The sequence below is a fragment of the Electrona antarctica genome (genome assembly GCF_951216825.1).
Source record: "Electrona antarctica genome assembly, chromosome: 19".
In the NCBI taxonomy this organism is placed as follows: Eukaryota; Metazoa; Chordata; class Actinopteri; order Myctophiformes; family Myctophidae; genus Electrona; species Electrona antarctica.
This window is the reverse complement of record NC_136800.1, coordinates 11,833,671-11,853,198: the sequence shown is the minus strand read 5'-3', so window position 1 is coordinate 11,853,198 and position 19,528 is coordinate 11,833,671. Positions and strand designations below refer to the sequence as shown.

Sequence of the window (19,528 nt, the reverse complement as noted above, 5' to 3'; positions counted from 1 at the left end):
TAACTGGTTTGTTTGTCGTCAGGCTGGAACCTTGGCCGGAATAAGAAATACCCAAATAATTCACTGTGATCAAGGGCATCATCATTTTAGGGCCTACCCTATAAAAGCCTTGACGCAGCGTATGAATCCGACCGGTTTCTTGACCAAAAAGTGACGCCGAAAATGCCGGAACCCTCAAACCTGAATACGAGAGTTGGTGGTTTTATCATCTGGTTTAAACCACGCCTAGACCGGATCACACGGCGATTTAGTAACAGACCAGGTTTTCCTCCGAGGTGGAAAGCCTGGTGATGCGAGGTTAGTTTTACACACAGGGTTCCTATGTGGGGCTGGAAAAAACTGAAAAGAAGTTGATTATTTGCAAACTAGGGATTTCCCTTCTATGGTTGGAAGTGTTTTTCTGTGCTGATACATTCAACTACACATTTTATAGTCAAAGCTTGTTATTAAGGGACCAAGAGGTCACTTATTGTTTTTGTGTTTTTTTTTCTCCTTCTCCCACCAAAAATAGCTGTTCTGGCTCAACCGTGCAGTCGGTTTTCGCGAAACTTGTCAACATGGTAGAGGGCCATGCCAAACGGTGACTATGCGAAGCCCATGACGATTGGCCAAATGGTGGCGCTATAGCGCTCAATTGAAAATGCTAACTTTGAACGTGCATAGCTCATGAACCGTTTGACCGTTGGCAATGACACTTTGATACACATATGTGTCTCCTCGTGCCAAACAACTTTCGTGTTCTGACTTTTGACCTCTGACCTTTAGATCACCCGCCATTTTGAATTATATGAAATACAGTTAAAAGTTTTTATGAGCCAATGAAAATTGCTGGTTTTGTGAAAATTCTTCTGCCTCTAATACATACATGCAGCGTCATATGCTTATGTCACTTTACAGTATAGTAGAGGGTCATGCCAAATAGCACTGGAAGCAGTCTTACGCCAATTGGCCAAAGGGGGGCTCTATAGCATTTTTTTAGAAAATGAAACCTTTGAACAGTCATAACTCATGCCATAACTCATGGGGAACACATCTGTCACTTTGACAAGTAAGCTCCGCCCTCAGATTTTCCGCCATTTTGAGCAGTTTGAAAAATGCTTATACCTGGTTTTCTGCCTGCTTTTTTGAGCAATTTGCGTGAAACGTTCTACACACAATGTATGGACCATTATCTGAAATCAAAGTTGAAGAGAAGTTTGTACGTGAAAAGATTTACAGCAAAAGTAATGGATAGTGACATGCCCAAAACAAGGACACATACTTGTTACCAAAAACACTGCATGATGTTTCTGTTAAGAATGCATCAACTGAACAGATAGCTCAGTTGGTTGAGCTCTCGCCTTCGGACCACAAGGTTGTGTGTTCAAATCCGGGTACCTATAACTCAGCCTGTGAGTCTTATTTGTGCATATTGTTCTTGTTGCGTATTGTCTTCTTTCTTGGTCCCGCCTTATCGCTGCTTGCAGCTATATTTTCACATGTTGTTGTAGAGCAGGAGTCTTCAATGTTTTTTCAGGCCAAGGACCCCTTAGTGGAGAGATGCATGAAGCTGGGACCCCCACTACCGGTATTAAATTAATAATAAACCTTTTCCATTTATTTCTTAGTACCTACCTTTTTTTCTCTCTAAATTTTCATCCCATGATTTTTGTAACCCATTTTTTTCACCCAGTGTCAATTGTCTAAATATGTAATCCTGGGCGCTTATACACTCCCTCTGCCAACCTGGGGAGACCAACACAATGACCTCATCCTTCCTTCAATGCCGAACTCTTCCCAAGGCATTTGTGTGCTTTGCCCTCATCTGTGGACAGTATATGATGACATACCCAACTCAACTTATCTAATTGAACAATATTCTATAGAGAGAGAGGCAACCACACTCGCAATTCTGCAGGACTTTCTTGTTCCAACCAGTTCCTTTCCCCTCCATCAGGCACCCCGGCTGGCCAGGGGGAGGCAGTATAGGGACCAGCATTACTGCATTTTTTTGTCAGGCCGGGACACGGGGAGAACATGCAAACTCCACACAAAAGGTAGCTACATTTTCTTGACTTCACTATAAACTCTGTTATTATTGCTACTATTACTGTTATTACACTGTTACTATGTATATTTTTATTTACGGACAATCTACACCAGGCTTTTCAGCACGCGTTTACGCAAATGCGCGCATTTCCGCGTTCCACATTTTTGTGGCATAGGAGCGAAATTAATTTAGTCCCTTTTTTGTGCCGAATCTGGGTTGCACATGGTTTGTTGAACTCCCTCTGGTGTTGAACAAGGTACAGCTACACATTTTAATACAAGCATGTAAATATGACCCTTATACTCGCAGGCGATTTGACCTGAAGAGAGACTTCTTCCATTCAACCCTTACAAATTAAGTAGCTGTAGAACATTTAACCCCTCACCCCGAGTATGTGGTTAGTGGAGTAAAGGGGTGGGTGGGGTCCCTGTAAGGATGTTCTTACAAAGTCTACCCTGTCCAGACACTTCTGTGTACACACCTAGCCCCTCCTCTCTCCCTACAACTGCCTACCTTTCTCACACCCTCCCTCTCTCTGCTGTACTCTTCTTTAGACCCTCTCTCTCCCCCCAGGCCAGCGCTCACTTGTCCCATGTCTGAGGAGTTCCACGGACGCTGTACTCGTTCATATTCATCCCTCCCTGGCACCATGGTTCGCAGCAGCAGCATCTGCAGATTGATTCTCCTGGTCCTCCTAGGCCTCATGGTACACACAGACACAGGTAGGCGACGACATGCGGGTCTGCTCCATGATATCAATGGCGTGATGAGGCGGATGGTTTGTACAGTAGATGAACATTTAAGGAACAGACTGAACTTTGTTCAAGTGTTCCCCATTGAAAACTGATTTATAGATGTTGACGGATTACACTTTATAAGGGAAAGGGTTTGGAAATAAGTGGATTGTGCAGTGTAAAAGTACAGTGTAAAAGTGATCAACTCAACTATCTAAGGGTCTTTAAGTTGGAGTCAAAATATTAATTACTGGTAAAACTGGTAAAATGAGACGAGTTATAATGAATTACTGTATTGTAGACCTTGTTGCAGTTATATTTTCTTTAATTTGTGGGAAAAAAATAAATCAAACAGGGAAAAACAGGTATTCATGCCTATGGTTTAATTGTATTTAAGCTTGTATTGAACCAACAGGAACCCTAGTGTGATGCTTTAATGGGTCATGATGAAAACCTCAGAGGTTTAGGGTTCAAAACAAAGCTCACAGTCACAACATGAATGGCCATAGCAGAATGGACATACACCGTGGCCTCTAAAGAAATTAGGTTGGTGTTCTTCATGATAGAAACGTTTCTATTTAAGTCCTCTATATGCCTGAAAGCCTGTGGTGTATGTACGTGTCATTTCCCCCCTCTATTCCAGACCCCTGGTCTAAATGATGCAGTTGTTGAAGCCAGTGGAAGTTCTGAGAGCCCTGAAAGCTGCTCTTTGACTAACAAGATGACTCAGTCGCTTTCATTATGCTTGATGTTTATTAGCTCATCTGAAACTGAATATTCACCGCGGTCTGACTTGAGCAAAGGTTGAGTTTAGCTGAAGTATTTCTATATAGCCGAATCCATTTACATTTAGGACGTTTACTGTGTTGGAGGCAAGTGAGTCGGCAGCTTTGTGAATGTGAAACAATTTTCTTTTGCATCTTTCTCTCTCTTTTTCTCTCTTTCGGTGACACCTTGATAAGCCTTGAGAAAGGATAAGTCTTGAGAAAGGATTCCACAGAGCTGTGGATTCAATCCACAATCCGATTGTGAGGGACTTGAACCCCTAAGTACAGCTCACAGGCCCACAGGTCAGAGCACAGGTGAACAAGATAGCAGGAAGGCAGTAGCATGGCAGCTTAAGCTTTAGCTTGATTTTATACTTTGCATTATGAGCTTGTAGATCAGCAGTTTTCGGCGCTGGACACCGCTGTACGTCATAGTATAAATTAGGCATTCCTCTGACAGTTCTAACATATATCTGGGAAACAATGGGCTCAACAAGGGACACTAGTCTATTGTGATAACCAACTTTTGTCCTAAATGTCATGTCTGGCCAGATAGTTTACTGTACTGTTATGATGTCGCACAACTACATTTGAGCAGCTCTCGTCCCAAAACATCTTTTTTTTAAATAGGTCAAATAGGTTCTTACACCCAACAGGGGTGTTTGTTTGTTTGTTTGTTTGTTTGTTTGTTTGTTTTCATGTGATAAATCACCAGAAACTGTTTGTGTCGTGAGTACATTCACACAGAATACATATTACATAGTGATAAACCACCATTTGTATTTCAGATCAAGGTCACTGTTTCTGTTTCTGAGATTTTGTATAAAATAAAAAATGAATGAAACATCAACTATATGAATAGTTTAATGCAAAATATGTGCCAGTGTGTTTCCATATTGATTATTTGTCATGTCCCTGCCCTGGTGTGTAAAGGTCTTTATATTTCTGAATCATGTAGAGAAACTCTCTTGTTTGTCAAAATATATTTATTACTTACAGTAACTTGCCTTCGAGGCTAGACATTCCAGATCATAAAATAGTATAAAATCATCTAATTGTCTGGAAATATAATTATTGAACAACATGAATTAAGTTTTTTTTGGCATGACTGCTGTGTTGTTTGTGTGCCGCTTTGCAGTAGTTTTCTGGCTCCAACCTAAACCATAACATAACCTGAAGTACAGTAGGTTGCAATGGAACCTAAACCATAACATAACCTGAAGTACAGTAGGTTGCAATGGAACCTAAACCATAACATAACCTGAAGTACAGTAGGTTGCAATGGAACCTAAACCATAACATAACCTGAAGTACAGTAGGTTGCAATGGAAACATAACCTGAAGTACAGTAGGTTGCAATGGAAACATAACCTGAAGTACAGTAGGTTGCAATGGAAACCACAAACTGAGTCAGCCTGAGAGATGTCCTGCTTGTCACCAAGATAATGTGCCTCAATCTGCTCCTCAAAATAGCAGTTCAATAACGCCCTGAGCAGGGATTTAATCCCCATTTATATTTCCTTGTATGACCGTGTCGATCGCTGTACATAACTGACACATTCTAAACTTGACAAGCTGTTCTTTTTGGCAAATGACACAGCAGTATGATCACGTATAAATATTTAATTAGGCGTTGCAACAAACTGTGAAATAGACCCCTGTAAAAAGTAGGGGAGGGCAAAAAAACAATGATTCAATCAAATAATGCGGTTTAATACCACGATTTGTAAAAATACTAAGAATATTTGTTTAAATTCAGATTTCGATTTTTTTTCTTTATATATATATGACTATATATTTTAGTCAGAAAGGCTGACTGACGTTATCCGGCTGCATTGAAGTGTATGATTCAACTTTTCATGCTTTATATTGTTTATAATAATTTTGAAATGTTCTAGTAAAAAAAGTACCTTGGGAAAAAATAATAATAATCCAATCGCAACAATCGTTGAATAGCAGAATCGCTATTACCAGAGTTAAGTGAATCATCCCCACCCCTAATAAAAAGTGAACCACTTTTCAGACTTTGGCATCCAAGAAAATAACACACGGGCCATTTGAAAGTTTCAGTAGTGGGTCTAGGAGAAAACCTATGGAAGTAGAAGAGGGTGAGGCAAGGACACAGGCACTGCCGATGCCATGTTTGGTGTGGGTCACTGCCCCCTCGAAGCCTGGGGCAGGGTGTCGTTCACACACAGCTGTTTTGCACGCTCTGTCATCTCTCTGGCTGGTGTGAAGTCTTGACTGGAGAGGTACAAGCTATGGACAAGTGGCTGTCTGTGTTGTGTAGTGTCTGAAATCTGCCTTCTCTGCTGTCTGTGATGTATTTATATGTCTGGAACCATGTACAGTGGAAGGAAATGCACAGTTGACTGACAGGTTGACTCATGTCTCTGAAAACATTTTTAGCCTTTATTGACAGCAAAAGTGGAGAGTCAGTAGGGTGATGAAATACAGCCAATGGGAGTTCCTTCTGGGAATCGAACCAGGGACTGATCAGAGCATTGCGTCCATATGGTATGCGTTAATACAACTGTTTCAACTGTTGTCTCTGCTGAGTGATGCAGTCCTAAGAGGCTTAACACAAGCACTATGTCCGAGGGATTTTTCAGACGTTTTGCATATGTTGATTGCATTAGGCTACTGGAAATGACGAGTGTCTCCTCGAAGGGGAAACAAACAGCTGTGGAAAGAACATCAGGGTCTTTTTGTTGTTGTGTTCATTAAATCAGAACTGTCCAGAAGGTACAACCTATCCATACAGAGACTGTTTAATAAACAAGCTTGTTTGACGTCCAGTACCCAGCTGGTGCCTGCTTTGGGCCTGGCCGGCCGTTACTGGTTGCAGCCTGCCGCCCTCCATGACCACACAAGTGGCCTTTTGTGCCCTGGGCTGAAGGCCTTATTGATGGCTGTGCTGGCCAGAGGCCCAGGTCTCCGTACCTTCAACTCCAGCCCCAGCTCAGGAAGCTGTGCTTTGCACAGAATCAACACGGTAGTATTGAAAACACCAACATTATTGCTCATTTTGACTGATAATCAGAAGGAGCGGGGCTATAGTTTCTGGTAATGATGATATTGACATGAAAGGTGGATTTGTTGTGATGATATCATGGCTCATTCAACAACTTTGGTTGGTTTGTTTTTTTTGTTTCTCTTCTGTTTTTAATGCATCTTGTCACTTCTGAAATGTAGTGTCGTTGGCCACAATTATTACATTAAATGCAGGTCAGTTGTGCAATATTCTGAGGCCCACAGGGTGAAGGAGTTTAGATCGGCGTCACGAGCTACAAAGTAAATATGTAGGCTGCACATTAAATGGACTGGGAGTAAATATGTTTGGCATATGGTTTTGTTGGTATGTGAGGCGTGAGGGTAGAATACGTGAATCAGTTTGCATGTGAATGGGTGGGCTTGTGTGTGTGTGTGTGTGTGTGTGTGTGTGTGTGTGTGTGTGTGTGTGTGTGTGTGTGTGTGTGTGTGTGTGTGTGTGTGTGCGTGTGCGTGTGCGCGTGCGTGTGTTTGTCTGAGGAGACTGGGGTTCACCTGTTCCCCTGATCTTTGAATTTCAAAAGTCAGTTTGTGGATTTTACTTCACATACATGGCGGCACAGGCATGATCTCAGATCACTGACTTGAACATGTATAGTTCAAAGGAGTAGTTCACCCAAAGAAAATTCAAGTTTGAAATGCAGCAATAGTAAGGGACTAGCCTGGGAGGCTAGTTCCTTTTTTTTGTTTTGTTCTGCTGTGTGCTGTTTACTTTTGCTGTTTCCTTTTGTAAAGCACTTTGTAACGTTGTTTTGAAAGGTGCTATAGAAATAAAGCTTTATTATTATTATTATTACCACTTCGGGTTCATGATCCGGTCTGGAGCGGATAATAAGTTATGCATAAGTTACGTCATGTTGTAGTCTGGTTTGTAGTCATCAGGCCGAAACCCCCAAAAAACGGAATCAGAATTACCCAAAATAATTACTACCCAATAAAAGCCTTGATGTGGCGTATGAATCAAAAAAGTTCCTTCAAGTACTTCTTGGAATAATTTGTTTGGTATATCATATTTTATTCCAGCTCATAGTGACTGGCGAGACAACCAAACAGGGGGGGACCAAAACAAAACGTTGCCGAGTTAAAAAAAAAATGTATTATTACTTATTATCATCATCCCAGTTCAGTTGGGAATGCATGGGACCCAGTTATGAAGTTCTCGTTGTGCCTGTTGTCACTTTACCCATAGAGTACGCAGCACGGTACCCGTTACCACAGTGCCAATAACATTAGATATTACAATCAATGGACGATTTATAAACGGGCACCGGCTTACTCGGGTATGATGCAAGTTGGGAATGCATGCCTCACACGTTCATCAGAGCCATAGAGTAAGACAGAGTTACGACAACTCTGTTCACTTCATAGGGCCAGTCCAATGGCGGCTCTTCTACATAGACTTCTATTGGCGATTGGTGACAAAGGCCTGAACCGGAAGTTTAAGGAATGCATTGGAGTCTATAGGCTTTACAGTGACAAACGAGTTATACATGAACCACGTGACCAAGCTTTTTTCTGCCCCCTCAATGTCGTAACTCTGTCTTACTCTATGGCTCTGGTGTTCATGAAATACCCATTGTACCCGTTGTCAGACTAGCCAGTGCGGTACCAAGGCCGATCGACCAAATATGGAGATATGGAGATCCCTGATATCTAACTATAAATGCACCACCAACAAGTCTCTGTACGTCTGTAATCCACGTAACTTGAGAACCCAACGGGCACCGCTGTAGAGGCCCCACGGGCACCGCTCTAGTTGCCAAAAACTGCTGACGTCATACATGGTCATAAACAGGAGACAGACCACTGTCAAAGATTGTTAATTCAACTGTACACAGACCACTTATAAGTACCACTTATAAGTTATATTAGTGGCACTGTACCGCAAAGCTCGGCCAATCCATGAAGTCGATGGGCTGGTCTGGCCAGTCATGGAATCCGGTGCTACACCCCCCACAGAGATTCAGTGCATCCTCCACAGACATACACACACAGACAGGCTGTGGCTTTTCGATTCTCGACAACAGTGTTGGGCCGGCCGTCTGAATTCACACTCAGCACTGCACACACCCGGGCCATCACCGGCACACGCAAAGTTTTAGGACACACACAGACAGATTTTGTGAATTTATAGATAGATACAGTACATTTAGATCAAGTCAATGGCATACTGATTTGCCAAAGGGTGAATTACCTATATCCAGAAACGTTACAGTCTCATAGAATGTTTTCCCATACCATTTCAACATGAACACAGTGTAAAAATGTGCGTTGAGATTTACAAAAGTATACGCTATACACAGACTTATGCACACAAAATGTGTTGAAGAATTAAACAAGTATCATGGCCCTTTAACCAACCGTGTTGTTGTGGTGGGAAACCCAGGAAGAAGACCTGAAGAGGGAAGTAGGTCATGTTACTATGGTTACCCACAGAGGTGTGAAAAGTCTCACAGCACCTTCATGCTCATATGGGGGGGAGCGGGACGTTGGTGGAAGTCAGATGGAGCATGTAGGAGGGTTGCAGAGGAGGACAGACTGGCAGGGGGACGGAAGAGAAGGTGACGGATTTTGAAAGAGAGAAAGGGGGCGGTAGAGAGCTGGGCGGCGAGCACATGGGCAGAGAGACTACCTGTAGCTCATGTGGACAGAATGTACATCATCCACAAAGGCATCCTTATGCCCCGGCCTGAAGCCGTTGGCCTGGGGAGACAGAGAGGGGCTGTTTGGAGTCATCAAAGCCTGGACCATGTATGTATGTAGCCTTGCATCCCCAAAGGCCTCCAGTGCAGAGAGTATGCAAACAGGGACATTAGCGAGGCAATGTACCTCATCAGTGAAATGACCGCCTTGTATAAACACATCGCAAGTTGATACAGTGTAGCCAGTAATCAATGCTCTTTGCTCCTCTTCCCAGGTGTTCCTACTTGAATGTAATTAGTGTAAGTGTGGTTTTCCATCAAACCATCACGTTATTGGCATGTGGTGATCTGGCTGTTTTGTGTTGGACTCCCAGAAACAGTTGCAGACCCTGCTCCAACTCTGCAGGGTGACAACCAGGACACGTTATCCGGAGGAGGAGCTGATGACGTCACCACCAAAGACCCATTCCAGGACATGACGGAGAGATCCTTCACCTATGACTATGAAGATAGCACGCACACCCATCCTATGGACGAGGAGGAAGGTAAAATGTTATGCCAGAAACATACAGTGGCCATCTTGCTTTTGCATCATGGGGGGGGGGGGGGTGAGGTTTCCATAGATATGAAAACTAGATGGCTCACCCGCGCTCTGGCCAATGGAGAGCGAAGTTGCTACGTGGCGGCCATATTACCTCGGGGGCAGCATAACATTGTGTCTATGGGGCCGATTTTCAAACGGTTTGGTTTGTTATAAACGTCAGAGACGTCTGCATACTTATATGCTTTTATGTGACGTTCATATAAAAAACTAAATTAAGCAGATAAGCTTAAAGGAGCATTCAGTGATTTGGGTGATTTGGAAAACCACCCAGTCCGCCCGGTAACAAAATGTGCACATGCACACGCTCTACAGTGGGGGGAAGTGCAACAGGCCAACAGCATGTGCACCAAGGCCCACCCCCACTCGATCATGATTGGAGGAAGGCCCCTCTCATCCTGATTGGATGAAGGCTTTGCCACCCGCCACCAAAACTGAAACTAGGGTTTTTTGACCCCAGGGGCTCACTGGGGACAGGGAGGAGCTCCTTATATGGTCAGCACACTCTATAGTAGGGAGGATTATCCAGAAAAAAAGAAAAAATAAGTGATATTTGAATTAAGTCAAATCACTGAATATACCTTTAAGCTAACAACGTTTGTAATAAACCAACCCGCTTCTAAATCCGTCAAGATTTGAGCGAGTTATGACTGTTTTTGTTTGAGCTGTCCCACGTTAGCGACCATATTTACAATATGAAAACTGTCACTTAGACAATGTAGGTTACACACCGCTGGAATTAAACATGGAACCTGCAGGCAGCATTAGGTGAGTAATTCATTGTATATGTGTTGGACGTTCGTGGTTGTGCTAATGATAAACGGACAGGTGCTGCCAGTGGGATCCTCCTGCTGCTTAACGACGACACTGTTCTGTGACTAGGTGTACTAGTGTAGCTTTGCATCTGCCCGTGTGAAAGCAGCCGTTCAGCACCATATTTTTCCAGCAAAAAAAAAAGAAAAAAGTTGATTTATATTGGTCAAATAGACCCGAATTAGACCCGAATTAGACCCGAATTAGACCCGAAATTTTTCACGGGCGCACGCGCGCTGCGCGCGCGCACGCGCCAGACGGCCGGCCCGCGATGGAATGTCTGGGAATAATATTGGCCCGAGGACAATCTCAGTTGCCGACCCCTGATCTAGCCTTTATATATGTCTATGGAGGTTTCCCCCAAGGATGACGCAAGAAAAAAACAATGGCCACCATATGAATATGGTCAATTATGTTTCACAAATTGAGTGTTCTACTTGCCAATAATTAATTATTACTTATTACCATCCATTATTATGTTACCTATGTTTTTTAGTAGGTGTACACATGTATAGGAGATTTGTGTGTGTGTGTGTGTGTGTGTGTGTGTGTGTGTGTGTGTGTGTGTGTGTGTGTGTGTGTGTGTGTGTGTGTGTGTGTGTGTGTGTGTGTGTGTGTGTGTGTGTGTGTGTGTGTGTGTGTGTGTGTGTGTGTGTGTGTGTGTGTGTGTGTGTGTGTGTGTGTGTGTGTGTGTGTGTGTGTGTGTGTGTGTGTGTGTGTGTGTGACCAAAGTCATTAAGTACCAGCCGCTCCTCCAGACCATCATAGAGCTAGGCTATAGGTGCAATCTACTTGTGTTTATCTTCGGCAGCCTAGGACACGTACACAGTTTGGTTGTAAGAGGCTTCCAACAACTTGGGTTGCCAAAAAAAGCAGCCAAGCGGCTTGAGAAATTCTGTGCAATCTCTTCCACTATCGGTAGCCGCCAAATATGGCGAAGACGCTGTTACATGTACCCCTGAAGGGTGTGTGGGTATTTGTCCGGGATTTGCTAATTGCACTCTGTACAGCACCTTGTAAATATTTGTGTCCTTGTATTGTATCTCTTATGTGGACATAAATAAATGATTAAAATGTGTGTGTGTGTGTGTGTGTGTGTGTGTGTATGTGTGTGTGTAGGGGTCCTTGGGCCAGGGGCCATCACAGCCATCGTCATAGCAGTCTTCCTGGGAGCATCTGTCCTCCTCGCTCTCATTGTCATCACACTCAGAAAGTTTACAGCTTCCTAGAGAGAAAACCTACTTACTACCTGTTGTGTGTGTGTGCGTGTGCGTGTGTGTGTGTGTGTCTGTGTGTGTGTGTGTGTGTGTGTGTGTGTGTGTGTGTGTGTGTGTGTGTGTGTGTGTGTGTGTGTGCGCGCGTGTGTACGTGTATTTCTATATCTTCTCACTCTCACCTCTGCACTCTACCGCATCACTTCCTCTTACAAGATTATGACATGCCCTCTGCCTCCCTCTCAATTGCTTTCTCTATCACTTCATGTTTAGCGTTTGTCATTTGTGTCATTGTTGTTTTTGTATCTAATGATCTGTATGTGCTAAAGTGAGTGTAAGACCATCTCTTGTTCTACTGAATGCTGAAAAGGTGGCAGGTCCCTTTGTCCCATTTAAAGTTAAAAGTAACGGTTGGTTGCTCTCTAGACTCCCCCTGTAACCATACTGTAAATATGGCACACTTCTCTAAGGGTACAATGTTAGAAACTGGCTGGTTCCTCCAGTGTAAATCATAGAATATCAGTGACATGGGTTATTTCTTATTTTCTTTTGTTGAGTCCAAAATGTTCGCCCAGCTTTGTGATTTGTTTGCTTTATTTGTCCTGCTTGTGTTTATACATGTATGTGATAATGTGTATTGAATAATGAATATCAATCATGTTCTCCCGTCAGTTCAATACGTATACTGCATTTAGACATAATATATTCTTACTTTCCACTGTTTCTATTTGTCTTTCAACAACACTTTACTGTACCCCAAAATACTTCACCAAATATTCCCTCTGTGTTGCCATTGTAAGTACTGAAAATAAGTGTGTGCCCCTCCTTTCAGACAAACATTTGAAGAAACAAGGTAAGAAAGTTGTTTAAAGAAGAAAATTGTAGGCTCCTTCAATGGATGTAAATAGAAAGGTTTGTTTGTTCATGCCTGCAAAGCAAATATGAAGTTAGCCTAGGAAAGAAACATGTGGAGAAATGTGTGTGCTCGGGTGACTGTTTTGCTTTTTGTTTAGTTTTTCCAGGGTTTCTTTTTGTTTTTAGTTGGGGGGTGAGGGGGTAGTAATTGTTTTACATTTATTTTTTAAATACTGCAGTTTTTATGTATTTGTCCGTGACCTCCCCAATGACCAGCCTTTATTTCCCCATTGTGAAATCACTGCCTAATTAAATTGTGTGACATTTTATAGGGTATAATTCAATAAATCACTACCAAATGTCTTTGGCTCCCATGTGTTTGTTCGTTGACTCAGTGGTTATAGAGGACAGAATAACACTTTGGGAGGACAAAGTAGTTGGAGTGGCATCAAGAAAACATAAATATAGTCAAATCTTACAATATAAAGAGCTCTAAAGGGTTTTACTTGATTTACAGTAGATACGACAGAGAGACAGAGAGGGCAGAGAGGGGGAATGTGCAACACAGGTCTCCAGCCACAATCAAACAAGGGACATTGCAATTATATACTGAGCCACCTACTGTACCAGTGGACCCCCAAGCCTAAGATAAAGATTTGTTGGAGACCCTCAGAGAACTAACTGGTCAAGAAGACAGAAGATGCGATAAACCTGATGTAATAATGTGTCTAAACACAAGGTGGCAGTTGTTGGTCCTTACAAATGCTGTGTTAACAGGTTATTGCATTTTTATGTAGGCCTAGAGAAGGGTTACTGGCAGACTTGCTGCTAGTAATTCAAGTCAGCCAGTCACCTGAAAGCCAGAAAGCCCCAAGAACAATCACAGTAAATCTCTCTCATGTGGGTTTGTTATACAATTCTGCACCATTTTGCAATAATATAAGCTACACAAAATAAAGCAGTGAAAGAAATCTTGCAAGTAATATTCACATTCTCTTATAATAACATGTATTCCTGGAGGGCATGAACACTTCATATTGGATATTGTATGGAGGCACTTGTTGAAAAGATAGATGAAGTCTAATGTCTCCTAGAGAGGGCTATAATAATAAGGCCTAAAGTTCCTGAAGAAACACTTCTCGATCTCAATATTCACTCTACTGTAAATGTTAAGATCATAGTAATTAGTAAAGGCCTACTGTATGTTGTGTCTAACACTGTTTGATTGCTGTTCACATCGAATGTGACAATTACAGTACAATAAGATTATAGTGGATCGATGCCTCGAGAAAGTGTGCGTGCATAGAAATGACGTCTGTGTCTGGTGTACATGTCCTGCAGGCTCATTAGATCTGTGGTTAGACGTCTATCACTTCACGAAGTACATCACCTGGCAGGAAGTGGTGGTGGAAATGCTGTAGGTACAGAAAGAAGAAGTATGTCTGACGCTCACTCACTCAGTCAGACAGACAGACAGACAGCCGTTGGTGAGGTAAGGACATTACTCTTACTAACATTACACAGTCCTACATGAGTTAATACTAAAACTATGTATAAAAAAACTGTAATTAAATGGCCACTGAGTGGTCTATGCACAAATGAAACATTGTATATCAGAGGTTGACCATTCCACAACAGTAAGCTTTTTGCCCCTCACATGAGAAGCAGCTACTGACACTACACAACTGAGAGAATGGTTTTGCGCATTGACAGCTGGTTTTGAAGTGACACATTAAGTGTGTTTTTGTGACTCATTTTTCACTTCTTTCTTTTTTATGAACCACTTAAACCCTATATAGTTGGAGTCCCCCAGGGCTCTATACTAGTGTATTGTCTGTTTTCTCTCGACATTAAAAATCTTCACAGAAAATAGCAGATCTACAAGCTCACAGTGAATCGAAATTGGGTGCGACGCAATTGCGTTTCTCCACAATACTGAGAAACCACTTAAACTTAAGTGGTTTAAGTGGTTAATAAATCTGACATGTTGAAGTGTAAGCAAAATCACTGCATCATTGGTTACATGTTGGCTCTTCAACTCAAACAAGAATCTTTTAAAAACGTTCCACTTCCTTCTCTTCCGTAAAGCATCATGCCAGGCAACTGTTCCTTTGAGGAGGTGGACCAGCTGATGAGACCCCTCGGGCTGGTGATCTACATACCCATCTTCCTGCTTGGCTTGACTCTGAATATCATGGCACTGTTGGTGTTCTGTGTCCTCCTTCCCAAATGGTCTGAGTCCACCATCTACATGACCAACTTGGCTCTGATGGACCTGGTCCTCCTCTTCCCCCTGCCCTTCAAAATGCACGCCACTAACCACCTCTGGTCCGCCAACCTTCATCCCCTCTGTTCCTTTCTGGAAAGTCTGTACTTTATTGGCATGTATGGCAGCATCTACACCATTATGTGTATTTCCGTCGATCGCTGGCTGGCTATCCGACACCCTTTCAAAGCCAAGCAACTCCGTTCGTGTAAAGTAGCTCTGGGGGTGTGCATAGTGGTTTGGGTGCTGGTAGTGCTAGCAGTGTCCCCAGTACATGGCTTTCGTTCAGTTGGGCAGAGAGACTTCCACTGCTTCCATGGCTTTTCAGATCAAGGCTGGAGCCCAGTGATCATCTTCTGTCTGGAGGTGTTTGGATTCATGGTTCCAGCGCTGGTCCTGGTGGGTTGCTCGGCCCAGACCATCTGGACGCTGAAGAAGTCTGACCAGCAGAGTCCCAAGAGCAGAGCCTGTGTGAAGATCATCTACAGTAGCCTGTGTGCCTTCCTTATACCTTTCACCCCCAGCCACCTGGCCATACTGCTGCAGTTCCTGGTAAGATGTCGTTTACATTATTAAAAGTGTATGCAGGAGTGTCATTAGTGTAATCTTATGTATGTTTTATGTAGGTATGGAAGTAAGCCTATAGTTTACACAAAAGCAATTAGAGATATTGAAGTAAAACCATAGAATTAACCAAATCAACAAAATCACAATGCAGATAAGAAATCAGGATGAATTGGCAGCAGCAGCAACAACAACTACAACAACAACAACAACAACAGTACAGCAACCTCCAGACACAATGTTCTGGCTTATTCATGTGCAGGAGAGTGAGTTCAAGCGAAAGCGGAAAGTGAAACCTTGTGGTGTGGTGCCACAGAAACTAATTTGAATGAAAAGGTACTTTTTACTAAACTAGTGAGGGCTGGAGATTCAGGGTAAGGATAGCAGTTGTGTATTAGCAAGTAGAGCAGGACAAGATGATTGATTAAAGTAGAGGTGCACCAAAAATAGATGATCTACAAGTTGTAGATCATCTATTTTTGGTGCACACCAGAAGCTCACAAAACTGTGCATAACAAAGTATAAACCTAAACAGGACAGGACAGACTGGAGGTGTTCAGCGGGGAAATCGTATACAAAAACATCATATTCAAAACAAATAAGATTGAAGACAAGAAGCAGGATCTCCGACTGCTGCCATAGCTCAGCTCTCGTCGTGCTAATGTTGACATTGATGTTTGATATCTATACAGGATAGTAAGTGTGAAAGAATTATATGGTTGCTTATATGTAACCTTTATATCTTACCAGCTCATAATACATTGTGATATTTGGTATAGCTTATGTCTCCACTAAGCCTAATAGCCATTGTTTATGTTAAGTTGCAGCCTATGTTGTTATGGTTCAGTTTGTCCTTGAAGCAGCCACAGTATAACTATGATCCTCTGCCCTGTGCTTCTGGCAGAACTACCGTACCACTAACCTGAGTGTTATTGTACTTCTACCCATGATACATACATAAAGCATAACCATCATCGCCTGAGAATGTTGTCTCGACTCCTATATTGCCTCATCGGTTGTTGATTGATCCAGAATTCCACGACAATAGCCTTGTGGTGTGTAGTGTGTTCCTCTGACCTCTGATTCACTTTGTCCCAGGTTCGTCAGGGTGTAATTGAGGACTGCTCCGCAAAGACCGGAATCAGCTTTTTCATCCAGATAACTTTGAACTTGTCTAACGTCACTTGCTGCCTGGATGCTCTGTGTTACTATTTCATTGCTGACGAGGTGAGGCGTTCCAAAAATAACTTCAGGAGGCCTTCGGGACATTCAGGAGGCCAGAGAAGGGCAACATTTAGCATCTCTGAGGTCTGAACAGGAGGCTGAGTCAACTCTTTTAAAATGTCTGTGGTCTGTGGCTGATCTGAAAGTGGTCTATCTATTTAGAATGATGGGTATGTCCTCTTTTTGATTGATTGAATACTTTTTAATAAGTCACAAAGGTAAACAGCATGTGGTACAGTAAGACATCCAACACGTCCTGGGGACTTGTTTTCCTGAGGTCTGATTCCCAAAGAAACAGAGAGGTAATATGCTGTGTGCCTGAAACTACGCTAAAGCCATCTATAGCAGTGGTTTTCAACCGGGGGTTCCAGGTTAACCTGACTCCGCCAGATTGCGGCAGTAATGAGTTCACAATTTCCCTCCCCCAGGAGGAACTCACTACTGTCACCATCTGGCGAAGTCAGGTTAGTTCCAGGTGGTCTCCAGCTACAGTAAATAATGGAGAGTTGTAATCAAATGGACCCTTATGGATCTTTATTCTTGAGTATAAAACTTCCATTTTATGCTCTCAAGAGTTAAGTTATTGTTAAACACTTGCATTACTTAATTTACACAAATCTACGCAATTAGAGAATGTAGATGAATTGTTATTTTGGTCAACATTTGCCTGTTATCTCTCAGAATGGTACCACATCAATACAGCATGGAATTGTGGACAAAATCTTATCCAACGATTACAAAATATTCAAAGTTTTAAATGTCATCAAATGGTGATCCATGGCTCACATGCCGAATAAATAATGGACCTTGATATGAAAAAGGTTGAAAACCACTGATCAATAGGAAAGGACTGATTTGGGCTTTTGACTGGAAGCCAGCAGTTTCTGTCAGGGAACATCCATATTGTTTTTAATAACCCTGCTCTGACATGTACATGTCATGTACTTCAAAGATGCACGCAGTAATATTTGCATTTGCACTGTAATTTATTTTTTATTTTTTTTACTTTTCATAACTGAATGTACAGGTCTCTTCGAGTTTACAAAAAATAATAAAGTAAACTTTGTATTGTCTCTGACTGAGTAACCTACGCACTGTATATCATGTAGTTAAAACTGGAAATCGGTAAACAGGTCTTGTAAAAACATGCCTAAATGAACATACATCATATTCTACTCCTGAAAAGATCATATAACAGGCGTGGTGTGTCACACCTGTATAGTCTACTCATTTGTGTTAAATGTATTGTCTACTCAAGGTCTGAGGAAGGGCTTCGGCCCCTAACGTTACCACATTTAAGTAAAGATATGTCTGGGAGCAAAGTTTGGTGTGCTGTGCTGTGGTGGAAGACTGTGTTGTGTCATGTAGCAAGTAGCTCACGCAGTTATGATGCTGGCTACATGATCTGGAGATTGTGGGTTCAAACCCCACTCAAGTCTTTACTCAAGTCACATTCCTAGTAGGAGGGTGCTGGCAAAAATCACCAACATGTAGTGTAAAATCACTTTCACCTAGAAACTCCATCCACTCTTTTTATAATCCACTTACTGCATGTGGAGACACATGCTGGAACTTTTTACTTTGAAATGTTTTGTAGTTTGAGTTATTTAACTTAAACACCCAAATTATGCATTCCCAATTGCAATAGCACAAACGTTGTCATGCTACTAGTCCTAAATACTTACACCTAGAAACCGGTCAGGGGATCTTAGTATAATCTTATCTGACAGAAGGAATTGACGTTTGTTTCTGAACAAATATCAAGTATTGGTTCACTTTTCTAATATTCTATCCCACAAAAGAAATCTGGACCATGCTTCAATTTTCGGACCGAACGGTCAGGGGACCTTAGTATAATTGCCTTATTTGAATCTGAATCCATTATGAAAAACATATTTGTGATTTTTGTTTGTTTAATTTGATTCCAGCAAACAGAAATTTGCTAGTTTTTCCTTTTTTTTGTTCAGAATTGAAAAATGGGAAAACGTAACTGAAAAATCACAAAAATGGTGGTGCCTTAGTATAATTCTGTTTGAGTCCAGCAAATCGAAATTTGCTAATTTTTCCTTTTTTTGTTCAGAATTGAAAAATGGGATAACGCTAACCGAAAAATCACAAAAATGGTGGTGCCTTAGTATAATTCTGTTTGAGTCCAGGAAACAGAAATTTGCTATTGTTTTCCTTTTTTTGTTCAGAATTGAAAAATGGGAAAACGTTAATCGAAAAATCACAAAAACTGTTCAAGGGACCTTAGTATAAGTATGTTTGTTCAATTTAATCCAGCAAACAGAAATTTGCTATTTTTTCCTTTTTTTGTTCAGAATTGAAAAATGTGAAAACGCTAACTGAAAAATATCAACAATGGTGGTGGCTTACTATAATTCTGTTTGGGTCCAGCAAACAGAAATTTGCAAATTTTTCTTTTTGTTTCCTTATGAATCGAAAAATTATGAAAACACTAATAGAAAAATCACAAAAATGGTCAGGGAACCTTATTAAAATGTCTTGGTTCCGTTTGAATCCAACAAACAAATTGTGGTTCGTTTTCCTGTTTTTTAAATATTCAGTCTCATTCCCTAAAGTCAGCACTGCTCCATTAGTCCATTTTTTGTTTCTGAATAATAAAAACAGAAGTCTGTTCCCTTGGTCATATGATTACATCACATGGTCTTGGTCTTTCTACAACTTCAAAATAAAATACTATAAGTTAGGCAGGCTGACAGACAGACAGATAGTAGATAGATAGATAGATAGATAGATAGATAGAT

At 41.8% G+C, this 19,528-nt stretch overlaps 2 protein-coding genes across 2 annotated transcripts; both read left to right on the top strand.

Moving 5' to 3' along the window:
• The first annotated feature begins 2,633 nt into the window (after positions 1-2,633).
• On the top strand, positions 2,634-13,055 carry snorc (secondary ossification center associated regulator of chondrocyte maturation). Its single transcript, XM_079529890.1, has 3 exons — positions 2,634-2,751; positions 9,598-9,768; positions 11,757-13,055. Exons 1-3 carry the CDS (start codon positions 2,679-2,681, stop codon positions 11,864-11,866), a joined length of 354 nt encoding a protein of 117 aa, XP_079386016.1. The 5' UTR covers positions 2,634-2,678; the 3' UTR covers positions 11,867-13,055.
• A 1,743-nt stretch (positions 13,056-14,798) lies between these two features.
• Positions 14,799-16,850, top strand: LOC306943842 (G-protein coupled receptor 55; the record flags this gene model as incomplete). Its single annotated transcript, XM_079530363.1, has 2 exons — positions 14,799-15,524; positions 16,635-16,850. The coding sequence occupies 2 exons, from the start codon at positions 14,799-14,801 to the stop codon at positions 16,848-16,850; spliced, it is 942 nt and encodes a 313-aa protein (XP_079386489.1).
• Positions 16,851-19,528: the final 2,678 nt, after the last annotated feature.

Excerpts from the sequence above, each read along its gene's own strand:
- snorc (XM_079529890.1), top strand. The coding sequence starts at position 2,679 with ATGGTTCGCAGCAGCAGCATCTGCAGATTGATTCTCCTGGTCCTCCTA. Across the intron at positions 2,752-9,597 it reads CATGGTACACACAGACACAG|AAACAGTTGCAGACCCTGCT; the intron begins GTAGGCGACGAC and ends TTGGACTCCCAG. Across the intron at positions 9,769-11,756 it reads TCCTATGGACGAGGAGGAAG|GGGTCCTTGGGCCAGGGGCC; the intron begins GTAAAATGTTAT and ends GTGTGTGTGTAG.